Genomic DNA, 24,835 nt, shown 5'->3' with positions numbered 1-24,835 from the left:
TGTGCATTTATGTGAGTGTGGTTTGTGTGTGAGAGATGAGCACATGGCTTGACTATAAAGTGTGTCCTTTAGCCTCACAGGAACATCAGTGAGCATATTTAACAAAGCAATCACTTGCAGAGAATATAAGGATGACTTCGGCATTCAACAGTGTGACAGTGTGTTTCCTATTTTTTTTTTTTATAGATAAATACAGTTGCTGCTATAATCAAAGTACATCCAGTATGCACACATGAATTCAGTCATCAAAGTATAATAACTTACCCCTTCCCACTTTGCAAACATGCTCTTTGTCATAAACACAGCTTAAAAATTTCAGTGCACAATTCAGTTGTGAAAACTCAGATCAGAAAGGTCAAAATTTTCAGATGGTAAACAACCAAAGGGAGTATCCAAACTATGCTGGAAATAGAAAACCTAGAGGGGAAAAAACAAAACAACTCACAGTTTTATGTTGAGCAACACTGTCACCTGAAAGCATTTCAACTTGTATTCTTTTACAGGCGATACTGAGACACTGATATATTTCTGAATGGAGAAATCGAAGGGAAAGTAGAGAATGGATGGTCCAGGTTTCCATTGCTTCCAATGAGGTGTCATATCCCAGTGAGGTCATTTCCTGACTTCAAAGCTTCATCTGAACTGCCTCAGTCAGCCCTAGTGGTTATAACCTGATGTTTCTTGCAAGAGACATTGATCTCTACTTGTTCTACTTTTCAGCTGCACGAGCCCGCCATGAAGAGAAGTCCTGGTCTTTCTGATTATCTTTGGGCCTGGACCCTCCTTCTGAGCACACTGACTGGAAGAAGGTGGGGACAATTTATTTTAAATCTGCATGAGAATTTCTGTAACTTTTCATGTATTCTATCAGGGGGAAGAAAACTGTCCTTGGATGAATTCATGACTAAGGGAATTCAAAAAACTTAACTGCAATAAAATTCCAGCTAAGAATAAAGAAGAGAAATATGAAAAAAATAAATCATCTTATCTGTATGTTTGTTAGAATACACTTAACATGCCTTTGTTAATAACTGTATTGATTTAACATTTAAGTCTTAAATCAAACTTCTCACTGTTTAGTTGTAACTTAACCAAACTTTCATTTTCCTAATTCATAGCAAAAGTGACCCCAATTGATGTTTGCATCCTATGGCAGAGTCATTTGGAAGTGGAAAGTTTAAAATGATAATTTGAAATTTGAAAATCCAAGTCTCTACAAATGCATGTGCATTTTACATTTTGAAACCATTATTTATGTAACCAACAGAGGTAGACTATACCAGCCATATATTTAAAAAACATTAGATAAAATTTAACTTCATGTAAGCATTACTACGCTGGTATCAGTTCTAAGAAAAATTTAGTAATCCATCCATACTCAAAATGTTTACTAATGATAAGATCATGCCGACAAACATTTTATAGTGGTAATGATGTAAATGACCAAACAATTCAAAAATCTTTTTTTTTTTTTTTTACCTACTTTTACATTTCTTGTGTAGTACACTCCTGTGGCTGGCAAAAAAGTGTTAGCCATATTATAAAAACTTAAGTCATCAAGATGTAATGGAAAGTGAACCCTTACAAGATGAGAAAAATGGATGTCTGGAGAGATAAAAATTTAGGAGGATTTCTTAAATTGAAAAGTTACCTGTTATTATTTTTTTGGCTACTGCATGTGGTGAATAACCCTGCCAGATGAACAGGAAATGCATTATGGCCAGATACTCTTGATCTTAGGAGTTAAATATTCTTCCCTGCTTTTGAAAAATTATATGAAGTGTTACTATTGTAATGACCTGTAGATGGAGTTAGTGCACAGTGTATTATTATATAGTGGTTCATATGGAATCAAAATCAGGTACTGTAACTGACATTTCTTTTCAAATTATATATTCAGTTTAGGAAACATTACATTGGCATGAGTGCTTAATACTAACTAAATAATCTTTATCTTTAGGGTTCTTCTCTGACAATTTCTGTTGGACATAGTAAGTCAGAAGTAAAAATGAAGAACAGCTAGATTATAAAATCACCTCAAGGAAAGATTAGCCACTGCAATTGGAGGAAGAGAGTGGGTTTTCTGGGAGGGAGGGAGGGAAGAGTTCTTTTGACCTTTGTATTCCAATGTAAATAGTTAGAATGTCACACCTAAAAAGATAAAACCAGGAAAAAGCCATTTCCTTAATTTGGCATACTCTATGTGAAAACAAAGGGCCTGCAGGCAAAGGTAACAGACAGTTCCATATTCTAGGAATGATATTAGCAATTTAATTGTACTCTGTCATGTCAAAGGACCTCATCTGTGCTCCACTTCCTATCTCACTGACTTCTTCCTCAGACTACTTGATCAGGTTGTCCTCACATCTTAAGGTGTGCTAGCATTTCTTTTCCACTTCATCAAGATGACCTTCCAATATCCTTGAAAGATGCATGCACAGTACATGGTTTGTGGCAATCAGTTTTTATAAATAATTGCACTCAGAAGACTATATTTTGCTTTATTGGTGTCATCTGTTAATGAGACACGCTGGAAGACACAGCTCATTGAAAATTTGATTTCAAAAACCAGCAAGATGCTTAATTTTGCCAAAGGAGAGTAAACCTTAAGTCTGCACAATACTGATGTTGAAATTAGGAGAATGAAAAATTTTTTATAGAGGTATATTTCATATGCTTAATATCATGGAATTTTTTAGTTAACATAATTTTACTAAATTAAAATTTCATCCAAAAAAATGGCCACTGCATTTTGCTAGTACAAAACTACCTACAAAATTGTGGTTGAAGTACTTTGATTTTTTTTTTCTTACTACTCTCAAAACCTGGTTTCAAAAGTCACTTTTTCTTAGATTTAGTTATAATATAAACAAACATGCAAGTAAAATCAAAAGCATGTTCACTAGAATGTGAGAAAGTGATATTGTGTGGCAGTATCTTAGTTTACACACTTTATGAGTTCTTTTTCACTCAAAGTCAGAGATTTCATTGAAATCTATCAGTGAGTATTATCCATCCTTCGACAGAAACTCTCACAGGATTTTGAGCTGCCATACTAAATATTGCATACCATGTGAATCAAGAAGCATAGATAAAATGACATTGATGGGAGAAACCCATGACATACTGTGGTCGCTACATAATTGAAACCAAAGACTAGTCCTATTGAGGGATAAAACTACACCTCAACTAGAGAGATTTACATAGAAAGAATTACCCCAATATATAAAGATGGGAATAAAGTTTAGATTAAAAGTTGAAGGAAACTGGGGTCTAGTTCAGTCTTTGATCACAAAATAGCCATGTTCCTTAGACAGAACCCTAAATCTGCACTACAGTTTAATAAACTAGGAATTAAGAGTATTGAGCAATAGTTTTTTTAAGGTTATCTTTTACTTCTAATATCAGACATCAAAATTTCCATTAGAGGTTTTGAATAAGCAGGTAATAAAATCTGGTTCATAAATTCTAAATAAAATGGAAATTATACACCAATGTGCAAATGTAATAATCCCAAGAAACACTTTTTATCTATTTTTCTTATCTAAATATCTTGAGAGAGCATTAAACAACAAAATACATAAATATAAAGTCGATGAAGAACATCAGTAGGTAAATCCTTAGGTTTATGCTGCTAATATTAAGTTTAATGAAAACAAAACTATTAATGATTTTGGTAGTTCATAAACATATTTTTTTGAGGAGGAGAAGTTTTCCTGATTTCTTTTTTTTTTCTAGCATGCATTAACTTTTTGCTCGCTTTATGAAGACATGCAGTACTGCACTGCGTACATACTGAGAAGTGTAAAGACAAAATTCATTTCCTGTAATTTTCCTCCTATAGTTAGAAATGTTAAAGAGCTTATTGTCTATGAAAAAAAGTCTGACAAAATTGTAAAATTTAAAGCATTACATTTTTTACTTTACAGAAAGAATATTCAAATTAAGTTTCAACAGAAAGCAAAGTACAAAAATCTGGAACAGATTTTATTTTAAAATGTCTAAATGAATAACATAGATATTGCCCCCCTTTATGCCTTTTTCAGTTATGGACAACAGTCATTACAGGATGAGCTTAAAGACAATACCACTGTTTTCACCAGAATTTTGGACCGACTCCTTGACGGTTATGACAATCGCCTGAGACCAGGATTGGGAGGTGGGTTATATTATTGTATTTTTATTTTAGAAAACAGTATTAAAACTTTGTTACTCAAGTCTTGCTTTCCTTCAAAATGGTAAAGTAATAAGAATGGCATCATGTGGTTTAATGAACAATCTTATGTTTAGTAGAATGTGCAATGTAAATTAAATTCATCATTGTAGTTTCATGCACATATCCTTATTTAGTAAAAGGCAGATACAAACTTCTCTTAATACCATAAAAAAAAAGTTACATTTACTTGACGACTATAATACATTGTGTAATGATTTTCTTACAGTGGGGAAATGGGGGTAATATTTCCTGTAGCTGAAATCCATTATCTGTTTGATTTGGCTGTACTATGTCTGCACTGAATTCAAGTAGAATATCTTTGAATTTGATGGTATAAACATTTATTTTGGAATATTGCATACTGACCCACTATTTTGTGCTAGAGTGCCACCACCTCTAGAATGAATTAATTTTTTTACACATGTATTTAAACCCGGTTTTTTATACTAAAATTCTATTTTTCTTTGTATACTACTTAATTGGTTATGTTAATGAATTTCTACTTAGAAGATAGCACTTAATAATACAATGTTAGCACTTATTGAATAATCTGTGGGTAAGATAATCAAGCTAAGTTATTTAAACAAAAACTAATGAAACCTAAACAAATATTGATCTCAGAGAAAAACAAGTTTAAGAAGGAAATAAATTAATTCAAAGTCACATAGGAAACCAAGGTTAGAATTTCCCCTAACCTTGTTGGGTTAGACTCCCAACTATAACTTATGTTTTTTTTTTTTTTCTGGAAGCACTGTAGAAACTAACTGATTGCAATGTTTAAATTATAACTAAATGACAATATCAAGATAGTCCTTTCATCTAGACAGCAAAGAAGTACGAAAAATAAGAAGAATCATAATTCAAATATGCAAAGTGGATTTAGGGTTGCTTTGGGTAATATCAACTGGATGCCTCTTGTGTTTCCATTGAGGCTGCCAGGCTCCACTAGTGTCTCAGCTTTAAGGAAACTATTTTGTCAAAGATACAGCTCAAATACCTGTCAAAGGTTTTGTCAGGTAACTGGTCAATTTCAAACACTCATTCTAGGACATGTTATCTAAATTTCTTTAGATTTATATTTGGGTTTATATTCTACCTACCTTTTCTTTACTGACTTTTTAGACAAATTTTAAGGCATAATATTATTGCTCACAAAGTGTATTATAAAACTGTATTTGTGAAATATTAATATGATGGTTATGTATATTAAATCTATCAGTTTTAAGAAAATGTTTTTAATTAATAAAGTTTAAAATAAAGTACGAAGATACAAGTCGGGAAGGAATGAAGAAATAGAAATATTGAAATAGTGAAACAACTTTCAAAAAAAAATTCTGAAATATTGAAGGGAATGTCTCTTATTCTTTTATTATTGTCCTTTCTGCTCCCTGATATCAATCCCTACTATATCAGCTGGATTTTAATGACACATCCAGAAAACCTACTCTTCGTTCTAGTAGAGGGAATCCTTTTTACGATTATAACATGTTACTGTGAGTATCCTCAGTAAGTGCTGTGCATAGTTTTCAATTTGTTAGGGAATTTCACATATGCACAGGCACACACTTTCTTTAATGGCCAGCTGTGTGGCTGTATTACTACTTGGTTGTTTGGAGTACAATAGCACATTCATGAGTGCTCCTTTATACTTAATTGCATATAATGCATGTTCAATAAATGGGTATATTGATTTTTCAATACAGGATAAGCAGAATGCATTTTATCTACTCTTCATATACATTCGTAGGTTTTGGAGAGCAATAGACATTAAGGATATATAATGTAGACTAGGAATGGTTGAAAAGCTAATTGTCAAGATTAGATGTAATGGTAATTTGTTACCAGAAGTAGTGAATCGTGACAATTTTGGAAAACTCTACTTTTGTTATCTATTTTGTTCTCTCAAAATAACAAAATTAGACATGCATTTAAAGAACAAAAGTAGTAGCAGATCAAAATATTCAAGGCATTTCTTTTTAGTTGAAATAGATGTAATATGTTGTAGCAGTAGAGAACTAAAGCATTTGGGAAAATTAACAAAAGTGAGTATGCATTAATCTTTGTTGAAGATGATTTTCCTGATATTTCTAACTCCTGGAAATAATCATTTTGAGAACACAATAGATATTTTAAAAAGTTAGTTCAAATATTTTTCACTGTAACTATAGATATTAAACACAATAGATATTTTAAAAAGTTAGTTCAAATATTTTTCACTGTAACTATTTTATGCATTAATCTGAAATATACTGCAATTGATTCTGATTGACTAGAGGTTTATAAAAAAGTTTTAATAGTAAGCTTAATGTTTGTTAATTTTGGAGTGTGTCTTTTTTTCCCTAAAGGATATCGTGGCATGTTTACTACACATATCTTCAGAGTCATTTTTTAGTGTATTTTGAGAATGGTTGCCTTTGGAAAACTTTAAAACATCAAGTGCAGTTTTTAGATGTCTAAAAATATAACTAGTTGCAGAATTAGAGAAAACCATAAAACCATTAGTACTATGATCTCTGGATGTTATAAATTGAAATTTTTTAACACGTATTTTTCTGTAAGTTATTTCATTTCATTTTTTACCATAGAATTCCGGTAAGTGTGACACACATACAGAAGATTTCATTGTAGAAATAACCCTTTTTTTTTTTTTTTAAACATGACCTATTTGCCTTTAGAGGAAAAGACTATGTAGAGAAAATACTGGAGAGAATATCATTAGCTTATAATTGTGTAAAAGCATCCTCTAACTAGGTCCATGATCACAAGCATTACAAGAGAAAGGGGTCCACTCTCTTTATTGGACAAAGGTCTTATTTTATGAAAACAACATTGTGTAGAAAGGAGGAACATTTTGTTCTGAATATACAGGAAATATAGAAATGTGATAAGACTTGAGATTAATGTCCGTGCAAATTCATCATGACCTGTTTTTGAAAAATACACATGTATTAGAAAGGATAGCATCATTCTTTGGAGATATACATAGTGTTTCCATAAACTGATACATAGTGTATCCATAAACTGATATGAAAAATATATAATATGGTCATTCAGATTATAAAAATTTGTTTGCAGATATTTCCACACTATTTCAAAAGACTACCTGGCCAAGAGCAATATTGAGAAAGTGAAAAGAAAATGAAACCATAAAAGAGAGCTGAAAGGGACTTTATCCCTCCCAAAGCTAGAGGAGATAAAAGTACCAGAATGGATGGAATTCTAGTAATTTTATATGCTCTATTCAGAAACGTAAAAAGGAAAACTAGTTGGCCACATTCAGGTGCAAAATTAATGAAGAAACCTTTTAGTAGATTTGAGATGAAACAGCTTGTAGCCAGAAATTACAAATCAAAATTGTCAGTAATTGTTGAATTGATTCTAATTTAAAATCAATTTAAGGGCTGTTTTTTTTTTTTTTTTCTCCCTTGAAGCCAGGGGCGGCAGAATGTTGGCGTCAACATAGTGGCATAGGGACAAAAACAACCACTAAACATAGACATTTACACCATGGTATAAAGAATTAAATAGTTCAGGGGTGTACAATGATTTATGGGGAGGATAAGCCAGGAAGAATTGGAAGATAGAAGAAAATGGTAGAGGAGAGCAAAAGAGGGTATTAAAAGCTAGGAGAGACGAGAAGGAGATGGAGGAGGTGAACAACACCCAAGGAAATGGTACAGGGGAAGTTCTGTGTTATGGGACAGGTGGGTCAGGGGTCATTTATTTATCAGATTACTGTTTTATCTTAAATCATGACCAAATCAAAGACTTTCTAAACATGCTTACTTTTCAATATTTCTCCTTAATGACTGTGATTATAATAAACTGAAGAAACCTCAATTTCTCCAACTTTCTAAAACGATAAAGGATGTTCCTCCTGTCTGAGCTGCATCTATTTTGGTAAAATTTCAGCCATTAACATTGTAGCATAAGGGAAAAAATAATCACTAAACATAGATCTAGAATTTCATGCAGAAGGAAAATTTCAGGTTTCTAAGGATAAGGGATGCTCTTCTGGTATCACCTTTCGCTTTCCTTTTGCCCTACCATAACTATACCTACCCTTCAATGAAGACATAAATCTCATGGTGAGTAAGGCTGATGCCACATAGTTTAATGTCTGAGATGTGCTACCAGGCTGAGAGATGACCCTTCCTTCTGCTCATTGGCTCATTCTTACAGATGTAGCTTACACAAGATATTTCTTTCTATAACAACATCATTGCAGCCATTTTTAAATGGAACTCAAACAGGATAGTGCAGAAAGAATGAGACTATAATGGGTGCACATTTTAAAGGAATAAAAGAACTTTACATTCCCTCCCTCCCTGCTGAAGGTAGTTTCTAGCAATATAATCTCTAAATTCTGCCTTAAATTTAATCTCAAAAATAAAGTAAAGGATAATGAAGGTCTCTCAAAGATTTTATCATCAAACTATATAGACAATGAAGGCAGTGAGGTGAATATGTAGTAATCATGTGGCAAATCCACAGACAGGGAGAGAAGTAAATAAGTAAATAGCCAGAAAGAACTGGAATAATAAAATGATGAGAAGGAAAGCGAAACAGGGTATTAAAAATTAAGAGAGAAGAGAGAGAGTTGGAGGAGGTGAACAAGGTAGGTTGCAAGGAGGGTAGAAAATGAACTTTATTTATTCTTATTATACCCTTAACAGATACTTAGTTAAGCTTTTCTTCTTTTCCTGAAAGTGTTATCAGTTTGGGTTTGTCTTTGTTGTTCATTTTAGATTTTACTTAATTAGCTAGGTGAGCATTTGGACTGGAGTATAACCAGGGCTATTCCCAAGGCTTTTAGTATCAGCATTCTATTTATCAAGCAATCTATGCCTCAAAACAGACATTTGCCCTATTTTCATAACATTCCTAATTTTGGGCTTTTGACATCTGTATAACCTTTTTGAATTTTTGGATATCTCATCTTTCCAATTCAAGCATCTTCAAAAAAGCTAGGTTGGCTATGCATGCTGTTGGCTAAGTGGTGTTGACTTCTTGGGATCTTGTGTTGTGTTCATATCAAAACGGCAAAGAGAAAACTAAGAGAGTTAATTTACAATAAAAGGCATAATAATTTTTGTTAAATTTTGTATGACTTTATAAAGTTTGGGTGACTAAAGTTTAGAGAAAGCAGTATAATTTTACATTATTTAAACATTACTGTATCTCAAAACTATAAGGTAGTTGATATTCATGTTATTATTATTACTTTTTGCATCCTATGTGATGCTGAGACCAGAGGGGATCATTTTGTTCATATTCAACTGAAATTGAAATAGATTTTATATTTATATTAAAAGGACAGAGCCTTCAAAATTTAGAGAACAAGATATTTCTGCCACAATGTCATAGTTTTAACTAAAATAAAAAGATACTGAATTACTGACAATATCCAAAAAGAGGTTTATTCAATCATTTTTGTTGCTGTTGTTATTACATTTACCAGAAAATGATTTTTCATATTCTTTTTTGAAATTCTAATCTGAAACCTTTCTTTTTGAATTTGCTGTAGTTTTGTCTGCTGCTTTTAAAGCAAGGTGTGCAGCAGATGCTCAGACTTTGGCATAATGCAATTCATCTCTATTTAGACAACCCATAATTCTGTAGAACTCTGGAGAGAAAGCAGGTAACAAAACCCAAGAGCCACTAAACTGGTAAGATAAACCAGAGCACCCCTTAACCTTTCTTGGCCAAGGCACTCCTGGAAGGTCTCTAAGCCAGCTCACCTAGTTAGTCTAACCTAGATGCCCAAAGGAAAGTATGTTTAGAAACTTCCTATGCTTGTATTTTCTCCTGTATATGAATTCCTACCTGATCAGTGTCAAGAATTTCCTAAGATAAAATGTAACCACTGAGATTGTGTTCAAGTCATAAAGGCAAAATTATGATGAAACAGCTGCAGTTTATTTTTTGTGCAGCTATTTTGGACCTTTTTCTCCATTTCTCATGTTGATTCTAGAATCAGTGTGGAATATGTATTTTTAAATATTTTCTATAAATGATTGCTTTTTTCAGGTAGAATTTGGATTTTTTATTTGAAAACTAGTTGTTCATGAATTTTTTTGGAAATATTTGAAAATATTAACAGAAAGCAAAGTCGTAAGTATGTGGTATACCCCTCCAGGACTGTGTATTAATATTTTCCACTGCAACGGGAAGAGGAATTATGATCCTTTGAAAATATTGCATATTTTACAATTTTGATCAAGACTTTAGTAGACTAAAACAAGCTCCTTTCTCTAGGAGAACAGTTTCACTCTTCTCTATAGAGACACATTACAAAAGGAAAATACTTAGTGAAAATGCAGTAAAATTTTACCTTTAACCCCCTTGGGAAGTCCTCTGAGTTCTTGGAGTCTGAAAACACAAAAAGATGAGGAACTGGTTATACACCCTGTAATGTGGCTTTCTACTTCATAACCAGAATTAATAGTTGAACCTAGGCAAAATTAAAATGTTTTACATACTAAGGAGAAACTTGCTATTAAAAAAAAATTAGGGGGATAGAAATGAAGGATTTGGAATAAACACGTTGCTTGAAGCTGGGAGGCAGGGAGCTGAAACATCGTGTAACTCAGGAGTACTCGGGAGGCAGGGAGCTGAAACATCGTGTAACTCAGGAGTACTCGGGGTGCTGATGCCAGGAGCCCAGTATCCTTTCAATTTCCAAACAGCACTGTTGCATAGTGGGGGTTTAAGTTATACTTTATTATTATGGCTAATGCCAGTCCATCCAGTCTCCATAGAGTGAATGCCTAATAAAACCTTGTATGTATTTCTTCACAATTGAGTCCTTCTTCTATATTTTTATTACACTCTTAAAGCCCTATTCAAACAACATTAACTTGCTTCTTAAGCTGCAACTAAGTCTTGCACTTCACTACCCAAAAGGTTCCTGCTGCATTAGAACAAAAGTCAACTGCTCAGTAAAATGTACAAGCTCTGTAGGTATGGCCCCACTGGTTCCTAGAGGGTCATCATGTACCATGACAATCATTACCACTAGATTCCAGGTCTACTGGACTTTGTATTACTTAAACAGAGCACTGATTCTTATTCTTTCCTCTTCTTTAAATGTCTTTCTTCAGATCTGATCTGCCATTCACAGAATTTTTCTCGCCTCTTAGGTCTGAGTTCAAAGTCATCTCTTCAAAAGACATTCTTTAAGAACACACAATCATCTGAAATTTATAATGTAACTTATATGTACATGTTTGTATATAACTATACATATAAAATTCCATCTATCTACTATCTATGCTTCTATCTATCCAAAATATGTTTTCCCTAAGACTATGAAATATGGTACAGATCAGGAACATTGCACTTTTGTTGGCTGACAGATTACAACTACCTAGAACAGTATATACCTATCTAGTACACAGAAATGCTGAATAAACATTTATTGAGTAAATTAATGTACCCAACAAATATCTTTCAAAGATACTGGTATCATAATCTGACCTTTACTACAATGTGTTCCTCAGAGATATTAAAGGATCATGCCTGTATCTCATAGTAGTTCTCCAGAAAAATCAGACTTAAAATCTGAGTGTTTTGAATAGTGTTCAATGAACTTACTACTTACCACACTACACTGCTTTTCTCATTTTGCTTCAAGCAGTAATCATATTTCTGTATTATCACTTGAAATCATCTGTTATTTCAATAATTACTAGCAGGATATCAACACTGTAGGAAATTCCCTGTAATAACATCTCCACTGCTATCTAGCACTTAGAGTGTATAATATAATGCATATACATGTGCCTGTATGCATGGATGTATATCTGTTTGTAAATGTATTTATGTTAGTACATATTTAAAGTATAACTTTTAAGACTGTGCTTGTAAAGACTGATTTTTATTGTTTTATCATCAACAAATTTTATTTTCATTGAAGTACTATTTTAAAATATCCTAAGCACTGTGGTAATTATTATCACCATCATAATCCCATACATAACTGTTTCAAATTGTTTCATGAAAATCTAAACACACACACATTGTGTCAATTTTAAAGAATCTACTGATATTATTTTACAGTGGACATTACAGATTATTGTATGAACATATTTGTAAAAAAATATTTGATTAATGCTCATTAATCTGCTCTTTGAGAGTTCATCCTATTGAATTATTTATTTCTATTTTCATGCAATTTCCTAGTTACATTTATGTTTAGTTTTAGTTAGGTGCATAATTTTTGAGCTGAACTTCATTAGAAGTACATGACTTCGTGTCGCATCTCAAAGAGAGTATTTCAAAGCATAGATATATCTTGAATTTTCTTCAGGTGATCCATAGAGAAGCCTGAGTACCTAAGTATTTCTAATAACATTTTAGAGTGTACTGCCAAGTCAATAAAATCTTTTACTAGAACATATGAATTAGATTCTGATATTCCAGTGTTCCTTAAATAATAAAAACATATACACATACATGTGTATTGTAGAGATTTCAAGTTGGAGGGCAGAATGAAGAGATGACCAAATTTTCCCAGAAGTAGGAAAGAGACAATTTCCTTAACAGTTCCCCTAGATCACAGCCAAAGGGCATACATGTGAACACATTTATTTAATCCTGGTCTTGGGCCTAGGAGGTCTAGATTTCAAATCACCATTTCTTTGGCAATAGAGCAAGTCAACCATACCACCATTTGCAATTTGGCTGATGCTCATTCACAATAATATTCTTTTACCTTTGCTCTTCATATTATAAACCTTCTGTCTTTTTTAATGAAGAATGGCTTCACATACCAGTAAGGGAGCTCCTAATGAGCTGTAGTGATGAGCTTTTGGTAAAAAGAGACTATTTTCATTGCAACTGTGCATGAATGAGTGAAAATGAGGTTTAGGGATAATCATTAAGTATATATTTGAATAGAAAAATATATAAGGACATTAAAATATTAGATTTATGTGGGTGATTGTTTTCTATTAAATTTTTATTTTTCTCATATTTTATAAATTTTCCAGACTACTAAAAAGATGTTATTTTCAGTGTATTCTAAAATTTTTAATAAACAATATAATGTATCAAATTGGTCTCAAGCTTACCCTAAAGCTTTTTTAACATTTGTTCTGCATGTAAATTTAAAGCTATATTTCACTTTAAAACAGTAGTAACAGACACACTGAAAATTATTACATAATAAATAAAATATATATGCCTGAAGCCTTAAGCTTAAAGCATATAGCATGATGATTTGATTTACATGTGTTTTTGAAATGATTACCACACAAAAATTTCAGCTAACATCTCATATGGATATACTAAACAGAAAAGGGAAAAAAAAATCACTGTGATGAACTCTCCTAAGATTTACTAATAACAAATTTCCTTCATATCATAAAGCAACAGTAGCCATTATCATCATATTTACATTTCATCCCTAGTACTTTTTAATTTTATACTGGAAGTACATCTTCTTCCAATTCATCCTCTTCCTAACCTCTATCTCTAGTAAACACAAGTCTGATTTTTTTCTGTGAATTTTGTTGGGTTTTGGTAATGTTTTAGAATAGCATTCACAAATTAGTTTGGGAAATACCGGGGTAAATAAGGTTAATCAAATCTTCTTAAAACATAATTAGCATGCTGATGTTCAGTATGAATCTTCTAGAAGCTTTAAAATAAATAGTTTTCCCTCTTTGGAAATTTCTCAAACTGCTAAAAATGGAGCTTTCATATGACCCACCAATCCCATTCCTAGGTATCTACCCAAAAGACACAAAAAACTTATTCAAAAAGACACCTGAACCCCCATCCTTACTGATTCTTTATTTACAATAGGAAAGACATGGAATCAACAGAAATTCCCAAAAGTAGATGACTGGATTAAAAAGATGTGGTACTTATACACAATGGAATATTACTCAGCAATAAAAACAGATAAGCTCATGCCTTTTGCAACAACATGGATGGAGCTGGAAGGGATCATGCTTAGTGAAATAAGCCAGGAAGAAAAAAGAAATATATGGATGGTTTCACTCATAGTAAAAGCATAAAGGACCAGGGGGGAAAATAATAACATTGAACAACTATATACCAGAGACATTTTATGGGGGTGGTGTGGGGAATGGGATAAAAAATGGGGAAGCCCGCAGGAATTACAACTGAGATGGAAAAAGGCACAAACTGATGTAAAAATAACTATTATATTGTTAAAATATCTATAAAATAAAATAAGTTAAAAAATAGACAATTTTCCAACAATGGAAACATGTTGTCCTTCTGGACATTCACTGACCCCTGATGACATATCAAAGAAAGATGTTTGTGTTACCTGGCAAGGAAAATACATGAGAAGGGAAAGCATAAGAAGTGAGTATTTTCTTCTAGTTATCTTAACTCCCCTCCCCAAGTCCTAGATGGTATCCAGGACACCATGTCCTGCGCCCTCTTCCCCTTCTGAAGTCATTACTCACTTCTTCCAATGGTAGCAAGCACTGTGATGCCCAAACCTTCAGTGTGAGGACTTGGAAATTCTGCTCCCTGAAGTTTAAAGTTTGAATTATGTTTGAAAGAGAAAGAGGATGAACAGAGAGCAAAAATCAGAAACTCTTTAAGGATATGTGTCTGATTACAGTTACAGAGAGGTGATTTGAGAAACTTATGAGGTGGGGCTCACTGTCAGGGTTAACATCTTGAAATGTAATACTGAGTTTTGGGAAATATCTGAGGGCAGTCATTCATTAAAAACAAGATGAGACACTTGAAGATGATGAACAGGTATGGCAAATACACTGAGGGGCAAGGATAGATAAAAGATTAAAGAAATAGACTTAAAATGTAGTTGTAACCATTTATATGAATTACTTTCTGTTTATGCTTAATCTTATTAGGACACAGTGACAATTACTAATGGTAATCAGTGAACTTTTATGAATATTTTATATTCTAATTGATTGGTACAGTAATCCTTATAAATTGGATTTTTGGTCTTTTAGTTTGTTGCTTAGACAGAATAGTCATCTACTAACAGTCTAAATGTGCAGAAGGGAATAGCACATAACTTTAGCAAGTGCATATCTCACTCTTCACAGCACATTTTCATGCTCCATAATACAAACTGGCTCCTCAAAAAAAAATTACTAAGCCAATTTTCATTTAGTTGGTTATTCTGTAGTTCCCTAAAATTGCAGAAATGATTCCTTGCCCCACACAGGAGTCCAGAAAACCTATGTCACACTGGCAAGCATAAGACCGTCACTTTGTATCTTACAATAGAAAGAGAACCGAAAGTCAACTTTGGAAAGAAAATGAGATTGGGTCCACTAGTTGAAAGCCAAATAATTGAAAAATCTGTTTTAACACTTATGTAAAAAAGAACATTTAGATATTAGTTCCCCTTGATTGTATAGCTTAAAGTGTCTTTAACTGTAAGAAATTAATCTAGAGATAAGACTATTAATTTCAAATACAGGATATACCCAGTACAAAAGAATTTAGGACAAAAATATGTCTATTGCCTGTTGTCTTTCTTTTTGTACTTTCCATGATCATAGTGCACATTCTATTAAATCAAAGAAAATCCAAGTGCTGGCTACATTGCTTGATCTAGAAAAGGAAAGGCTGAAAGAGAAAGTTCAACAATGAGCTCAATTACTATGGCAAATTCTACCTTTTGTGAAGATATCATATATTTTTCAATTTATTATTTTTTCTACTGAATGTCAGTACTGAAATTCTAATAAAGTATGAAATCTTAAGGAATAAACTAGGAAAAATGTCAATCTAGTAAAAAAAATACACGTGGAAATGGATCTTGTGATAGAGTGAGACAAAAGCTTAGAGAACTGACTACTGGAAAGAGTGAGAAAGGGGACAACATCAGGAGAGACAGCTGAGCCTGATTGCTAACTGTTCTCTAAAGCTAGAGTAGCCACAGCATATTCAAGCTGAGGTTGGAAATGAATTATAAGGTACATTATTTTCCTCTAATTATGTCCTCCACTTTGAAGTTTTTAAAGGGTAAACCTCAGATAACTTATGTCAATTGGCTCATTTTCATTTATGTAGTCTGCAGTCAATGAAATTGCTTGCAAAAAAAAAAGTTAAATATTATTGCATTAGTTGTTGAAGGAACTATTTTCATATTCAAATTATTTTATCACTTCAAATCTACATTTTATGTAGTACATAGCATGAATTCCTTGAGAGAAATTTAATACTGAAAATTGTTAACTATGAGGAAATTGCTGTGGGAATAAATACTATGTTTTGATTTTCAAAAGATTCACTATCACATATACTTTATGGCCTTTTCAATACTCAAATCTAGAGATGCAAAAGGCATGATAAATGACATCAATTGTTTTAGGTACTGGACTATTATTTCTCAGAACTGAAGTTGAGAACTACAGTCATATTTTCCATTCTCACCTAATAAGAAATTGTTTCCTTTTCTATAAGCAACATTTTTCTATTTTTTTTTTTTGAGTGGCTGTATATCCTTGAAAATGTCTGTGTGAAGATGTCACTAAGCTACAATAAATATGTTTTATTGGTTGATATATATGCCATCAGAGACCAATAAAATACAATCATGTTGAACTTGAAATAGAACCTGTTAAATGATTTTTTTTTAATGCCATAAGATGTTCTCCTCATTTTCAAAACTGAAGGTATTTTGTACGGTTGTCAGGTTTTCCCAAGAAGGAACAGGATAATTCAGTTACAATTTATTGCTATAAAGCAGTCATTTAAATAACACATCCTTGAATTGTTAAAGAGTTAATAAAGCCTGCTGCAGTACACTATATACTTCCCAAGAGTAGCCTAAATACTGGGAAGATCTGACAAGCTGAGCAAGAATATTTAAGCTAAAAACCTATTGTGGACTTACTTTCATTACAATTTAAAATGGCTTGTTTTCATTAGGTAAGTGTGACCATTCTTGAAAGAGTCATTGAGCAGCAGTTGACTTCTCTATATAGACCCTGCCTTCCAAAGTGGAATATTCAGGCTTCATTCTCCATTGAAAAATACTAACAGTGAAATTTCATATGTAAGCAGTAAGTTATCAGGACTACACACAGTGGACCAATTTTAGAAATAACTAATCAAAGCTAATGAATTTCGCATTTGGGTGTGAGAGTGTGGTGGTGAGGTCTAATACGGGCTGCTGATGGACACTCACACTCAATTTCCTGCTTCATTAGAACGTGTCACAGAAGTGAAGACTGATATCTTTGTTACCAGTTTCGGACCCGTCTCAGACCATGACATGGTGAGTGACAATGCATTTTTGGTTTTCTTGGAATATTATCTAACATTTGAAAGACAAACGTCAACTAAGTATTTAGGTAGTACTTGAAACAGCTTGGATATAGCTTATGATTTCTCAGTATAAATACTGCATATTATAATATATATTTCTGTAATAGAAAATAGGCATTCACTTGTTAGACCAGCCTATCTGTTTGTTTATCAACCACTAGAGTCTTTTTCTCCAGCTCTGAAACAATTGCTTTGCCTTTATGATTATGTTCTGTGAGCCAAATTGTACGAGTTATCTTACATTTAAGTTAAGAGGATGTGATGATTTGGTGATTCAATGATTCAGGGTTTCTGAGTAGCCAGCACTGTTACAGAACAGACACAGACATCATCGTCTCTGACTATTTTTGGCTGAAAGGGGGAAGTGAGTATAAAAGCTGAGTGAATATTTAACCAGAATATGACAAATAAATAATCAAAATAAAATACACCAGTGTGAAATGCTCAGCTCACTGTAAGACAGTCATTAAATTATTATCAAGTGGCAATGAAATGAAAACATGCCTGTTATTTACTTTTTTTTGAACCCAAATAAATTAACATGAGCTTCTCTTCTCTTGTAACTGATGGAAACTGGTACTTCCAAAGACAGGTATTAAACATTTCTGAACTTATAATAGCCAAGCTAGTATAATAAGGAAACAATTATAAAGAGGCCATGAAAACACATCATTATGAACATTTCAAAGATAATTGATTGAATATGATTTTTGAAATATCTTTCTCCTGACACTATGTTAACATAAAAGTCCTCCAATTTCACACTTACTCAGCATGATTCAGAAATAAAATTATAGAAAAAAATAGTAACTTAGGCCAGCATTTCCAAAAGTCTGGGGAATTCATAGTGAGCCCACTTGACAGGCTCAAAGATCTGACAGGTCCTAAGATTAAAGAAACCTATTCTACTACATTTAATATAATGTTTTAAATAATACTTGTCCCAAATCCCTTCTTTTCTCCTTCACATTATATCTATTGACACTAAGACTCGTGCTCTGTGAAAGTGACATCAGGGAATGCTGGCTTGAGAGACAATTAGCTATTTTAGGTTGTAAGGCAGCTTATAAAATGTGACAACTCTGCAAATTGTAGTTAGTGGAACATTTTTTGTGACAACAGACAAGCAGGTAAAAATACAGATTTCTGAATGAGAACTCCTGGGTTTTCAATCCCATCCTCTCCATATGTAAAGGTGCATACTTGGGGAAGTTACTAAAGATCTCTCTGACTCAGGTTATTCATATGGACCATGAGAGTAATATAATTTTGTGGTTATCAAAAATAATAAACGAATTAATACATGAAAGTCACTTAAACAATTCTTGGCATATAATAAGCACCCCATTACTATTATGCAAGGGCTGAAAATACATCACAGTTGATATTTCTGGCAACTCACTTTGTCATTCTATTGAGTCTATACACTACTTCATTGAAACATCCTATGATACAATACCTTTTGCTAACTTCATCACTTCTGAACACACGTAAGAAACCTTGTGGTCTTGCCATGTTTGAACTCAGTCTTCCATAAATCTCTTATTTCATACAACTTTTCTAAATAAGAAAGTAGGAAAACTCCCCATCAGGTTTAAGGCCAAATCCAAGCTCTTCTGCCCATTATCTCACATAATCAATACATGATTTTTCCACTTCTCACTTGTTCCCAATATGGGCTAGTTATTATTTGTGCAATTCCTATTTTCTAAGGGGCAAAATCACTTGGGATTAGCAGGACTGACAATAGGGTTCACTGGTTGAATTCTCACTATGCAACCAACAACACCATGACTTTGAGCAAATCCTACCTGTAAGGATGAAAGTCTCTAATAAATTATTATTATTGTAATTCCTTATTCCTATAGATTGTTTTGAATTTTAAATGATATGTAAATAAGTATGAGTAGTAATAAATAACTAATAATTTTTATTAGCACTTTTACCTCTGAACCCTGTATCATGTCATGAATCTTTCATGGAAATTTCTTATATTTTCTACACAGCTGAATCCTGTATTTCCACAAAGGCCCAAATCAAGATGTGTTAAAAATACTATTTTTTGTTATACAAGTGACACATTAACTTTCCCTTTCTGCATTCTCATTACATTTATTGGCTGTAGAATATGGTTTAGCTTTTGTTCTTATATATAGTACATCTTACAGATTTACTTCTTTTATAGAAATGCCTTTTTTTTCCTAAAATGTCACCAAAAATCATAAAGACAGTTTCACAACATTTATTTGGTTACAATAAATGTTGAATTACTACTTATTTGGTGATAGCTTTAGGAATCTTAATTATCGCTAACAAGTTAAGATCTAAGGGACTCAATATCTTACATCTGCATTGTGTATACCATCTACCATCTACCTGCACTGTGAACTTTTTGAGAAGTAATAGAGGAAGCATTACAGAAAATGAAAAATAATCTTAACTAAGAAGTATATTACAGAGAGTGGTTTATATCTATATGTATGTGGGTGCCCAGAAAGTAAACATCAGAATAATTCAGATTAGCACACCCAGTCAACAAGCAGTTTTGGCTCTCTCTGCTGTATGGAAGGTCCACATAAAGCTTCTAGCAAGGAAAACAAAAGAATCTGTTAGTCTAAAGGACCCACATCACCCAAAAAGCTAAAGACTGAGATAGACAATATATTATTTATTCTTCTACATTCACTTATCAAGTTAAATTATTTATCTCTTCTCCCATCTCCAAACAGAAGAGGAAACAGAACATTCAGAAAGTTTACATTGCTAAAGTTCTTTCTCAAGTTCTTTACTCTTCATTAAAACATCAATAGACTGGATGAAGCATTACATACCATTAACAATATTATTCTTCCTCCTCGTCCCCAATCCTAACCATAATAATAATAAAATAAAAATGTCCATTCTTTCTTTCCAGCACCAAGAATAGGACCTCACAAAGAGTAGATTCTTAGAAGGAACTCTAAGGAGCCCATACAAAAATGGGACCATATGTAATCAAAAAGTTTTCTCTTGAAAAATATGTTGGCAAGCTCTTAAGTTGCTGCTTCAGATTAACTGTGGTCAAAGGAATCATGATGCCTTTTTTTGGTCTTAGACTACAGGTTCTACAATTTTTAGTACACCATTAACTTATGGCTATTAAGAATTACTTCTCATATGTGGCTTTGTTTCAAATATCAGATAGAAAGAAGGACAGAGTACCTAAGTTAGTGATGCTCATACTGCCAAAACTCCTGAACCAAATAATATTTGAATTGTTCTGTCAAAGAAGCAAGTTAGCTATAGGTTTACAATTTTGCTGAGTAGTAGAAATTATACCTGAATATCTTGTTTTAGATTAATTACCTAAACCCATATGATGGAAGAATTATGCAAGAAAGAACAATGTGATTGCAAATCAAAATTAGAAGGTAGAATGACAAAGCTATTTTTCAAGACAGGAAATGGTTCATAGTTGTAAGAGTGAGAATAACATATGTAATTAGTAATAATAGCCATAACAACATTTAACATTATTGAATACTTAACATGCTTGGCGTTTTGGGATCATATTTCATTTGTTCTTCATGTCAAACATTTTAGCAGCATATTATTATCCATACCATCTAAAGGAGAAAAGTGACCTAGCTAGCTAAGTGCAGCAACTTGAACCCAGCCTGTCTGTCCCTAAAGACCCCAAAGTTCCCAAGGCAGCTGACTTCATCTGGAATAGAAAATAAAATTAGGACAACTCCTTAAACTTTATTTTAAAAACCATTAATTGGCAATCAAACAGCACATTCCCAGGGCACTAGGTTCTGACAGAAATATCCAGGCAGCACAATCACTGAGTCCTGTTTTCCACAGTGCTGGAAATGTAGTAAGTCAAAGCACACACAGATGGTAATAAAGTGCAGTGGGAACGCTGCAATACAATATTTATTCAGGAACACAACAAATGTTCTGTCCCCATTGTCAGAATAAGATCAAGATTCTCCAAGGACCTACTGTGTTGAACAGGAACACTGGGAGAGCTCTTTCTATTGAGTGGGGGCTGGAACACTTAGCCTAAATGATATCTTGCCCAGAACCTCCTGTTTGCCTAAAATACTCTTCTGTGGAGCCTTCTCTTTTGCTTTCTGTTTTTGCCCTGCTTAGTTGTAATCATCTTTGTTCAAGTTTCTTGTCTTTCATTCCCCACCACATAGATGCATTTTATAAATATGTATTGATAAAATCATAAATAGGAGAGAAATAAAAAAATTCCTAATGTTTATTGAGTTTCCTAATGCACCCTTTTCTCACCGCTAGTTTCCCTACTTTATCGTATAGGGATTGTGACTTAGAGAGTGAGATCGTTACCCATGCAAGTCAGCTGGCAGTCTCTTCAGTTCTAGTTAGCAGATACAGGATTTACACCTGTAGCCATTAAGCTATGGCTCACTCCGCCACTCCCCTTTATTCCAACTTACTGAAAAGGGGCTCTCCCAGCTTATTTAATTGAACAGTGACCATGGGATATGGTCAAGCTCTACAAGTAGCTCCTAGCAGCAAGAAAACAAACGAACACAATGTCTGGGTTCCTCAGAATATAGGCAGCTAAGATATACAGAGAACCTTGATTACAAGTGACTGTAGCATCTAGTATCGCTCAAACTAAAGTAATTCAGTTAGATAGAGAACAGAACTCATGTGGTGATTCTGGAGTGACAGAAATATCATTAGTATTCCTGATTTTATCCACACGCTTCCTCCCCTTTTATTTCCTCATGAAAAATATAATGCTCTGATGCACATCCTTCTCCACGAGTTTTTCTATAACACCTACGTATAAACAGTCTCTTCCCCTGCTGAATTTCAGAAACTTGCCATGTTTCTTGGTGAGTACATCATGGGTCACATACTTAAGTGTCTCTCTTGCAACACTTCCAGACACAGGAAAACCTAATCAATCAAAAGGCAAATTTTTTTGCTACAAAGATACAAAGGTATCATGTTATACTTGATTCTATTTCAATTAGTAGTTAGCATGATGCCTAGTGCATTATAAACTATTCGATAGTAATGTCAAACATCTGATAGAAGGATGAACCCTATTTCAGTCTTTATCCAGTTTTGCTTAAATCCTGGGAAAATAAGGAAGGTTCTTTCAAGTATGAAACACTTAGACACAGACATTACTTATTGCAGGCCTAAAGGCATAAACATGTATAAGATGAAAAAGAAAAAAAAAATTCTCATGCATCAGGGTTTAGGAGATTAAGAATAATGTAGCTGATGTTTTTCAAGATAGTCTTTCCCCCAGTCTGAAGGACACTAAAATTAATGCAGAATGTGGTAATCTTTACTTCAAACCTTTGGGTTCCAAACTGAATATCAGTGTAGCAAGGACAAGGAAGATGAATATAACCCTTTCCAATTTTAGGAGTTGGCAAGTCACATTGCTTGTTTTCAGATTAGCACGTTTGTCTCTGGGTATTGCTGGAAGGAACGCTGAGTTCATTCAAATAAATAGATTCCCTAGCTGTGAATGGTGTTGAGCTGCATACATTTCTCATGTATCTTATACATACTCACACATACACTGCATACCCCACTCTTTTTTTAAAAGTTCCAAATTACTGGTGAGATGGACTCATTCTCAGTCTTCATTGTCTAGCATTTAAAAAGTCTATGTACATAATTTGTGGGGGAAATGGTTTAGTCAAAAGAAGACAGGAGACACTGGAAGGACAGATGATTTGGGATTGAGTGAGGTTTTTAGCAACTATGGGAGGTCTCCTGAAGACATAATGCTTCTAAGTAGAACTGCCAATTTAACATTTTCCTATATGTAGAAATCTCTAACACGACTTCTGCTTTTATTTGTAATATATTCTATTTTGCTGAGTGATGGTGTTTCAGAGATGGGGGTGGGATTATGTATTATTTTCTTTTCACATAACTGAGAAGGTAATTGGGAGAATTTTTTGACCAAAAAAAAATATTTCAGGCATTTAGATATTAAAAAAAAATGATTATGCAAATCGGGGGTTCACCTGACATCAGTATGTACAGTCAGCCACAAGTTCACTTCCAGAAACCTCACCCAGCTCATTTTTGCTTCAAAGGTTGCAAAACGTATGCACTGTCTATGAAGCTATTTACACTGAAAAATACAGCACAGTAAACTTTGCCATTTTCCAATATTTTCTAGGAGTATACAATAGATGTATTTTTCCGTCAAAGCTGGAAGGATGAAAGATTAAAATTTAAAGGGCCCATGACAGTTCTCCGGTTAAATAACCTAATGGCAAGCAAGATCTGGACTCCAGATACCTTCTTTCACAATGGGAAGAAGTCTGTGGCACATAACATGACCATGCCCAACAAACTCCTGCGGATCACAGAGGATGGTACCTTGCTGTACACCATGAGGTAAGGAGACTGCCATTAAGCTTGCTCTGCTTTCTCCTCCCATATAGGCTAGAATGGGGCCAGTGGCCATGCTAAGGTTTCAGTTTTTCTGTTCATGAGAAATAAACTGAAACTATATGCAAATATTAAAATATTAAGTTAAATGATTAGAGAAAATGAAAGAAAATGTTTACTATATATTAAATAATTCAATACAGCACACTATCTCCAACATGTTCTAATTCAATATGAAGAACTTCCTCTTCCTACCATAAATCTCTATATTCCTGCATTCCTGTATTAAATTTCTAATATAAATTTTTAGAAGCCACCTCAAGACATATTTATGTGAAAATATTTCTGAATTTAAAAGGCAAAAAAAAAAAAAAAAAACCCAGACTATAGTTCAAAATTCTTAAAAAAACAAATTCATGGACCCTCCCTGGTGGTGTAGCGGGTTAAAGCACTGCACTGAGAAACTAAAGCCACTTCCGCATGAGTTCGATTCCTGCCTGCCCCGGAGGTGACCACATGGCGCGGCAGACCTCTCCTGGCCCGCCCGCTGCTACCCTCAGCAGTGTACCTTGTCGATCTGCCTGTTCTGCTCCCCATTCTGTCTCTGGTGAAGTCTCTCACCGCCCCTGAGCCTCTGGCCTATACCCCAGTTCTGTATAAATAAATAAATAAATCTTAAAAAAAAAACAAAAAAAACACAAATTCATGTCTATGTTTTTCATGAGTTTTTTTTTTCTTTTTTTAATTGAAGTAGCATTGCATTATAATATTATATAATTTTCAGGAGTGCATCATTAAAATAACATGTGGGGTTGATTGAGTTCACCACTACAATTCTATTCTTCACCTAAGTAAGCACTTAACCCTTCTCTGTCAAAACACTGTTTATGGTTAACACAGCTCACACAGCTGGGTGCCATTCCATTTATT

The 24,835-nt window shown here is 33.5% G+C and overlaps 1 protein-coding gene across 3 annotated transcripts in view; it reads left to right on the top strand.

Annotated features, from left to right (window-relative positions):
- GABRA1 (gamma-aminobutyric acid (GABA) A receptor, alpha 1) overlaps positions 1-24,835 on the top strand; it is a 61,752-nt gene that overhangs the window by 2,420 nt on the left and 34,497 nt on the right. For all 3 annotated transcript variants that reach the window (XM_012730176.1, XM_004689808.2, XM_012730177.1), the window contains 4 exons: positions 721-809; positions 4,047-4,159; positions 17,398-17,465; positions 23,691-23,911. In XM_012730176.1, coding sequence (XP_012585630.1) covers positions 736-809; positions 4,047-4,159; positions 17,398-17,465; positions 23,691-23,911 — 476 coding nt within the window. In that variant the 5' untranslated portion in view covers positions 721-735. The remainder of the gene's footprint in view (positions 1-720; positions 810-4,046; positions 4,160-17,397; positions 17,466-23,690; positions 23,912-24,835) is intronic.

Source organism: Condylura cristata, unplaced genomic scaffold (genome assembly GCF_000260355.1).
Source record: "Condylura cristata isolate star-nosed mole 26May11 unplaced genomic scaffold, ConCri1.0 scaffold00026, whole genome shotgun sequence".
In the NCBI taxonomy this organism is placed as follows: Eukaryota; Metazoa; Chordata; class Mammalia; order Eulipotyphla; family Talpidae; genus Condylura; species Condylura cristata.
This window is presented reverse-complemented; position numbering and strand designations above follow the sequence as displayed.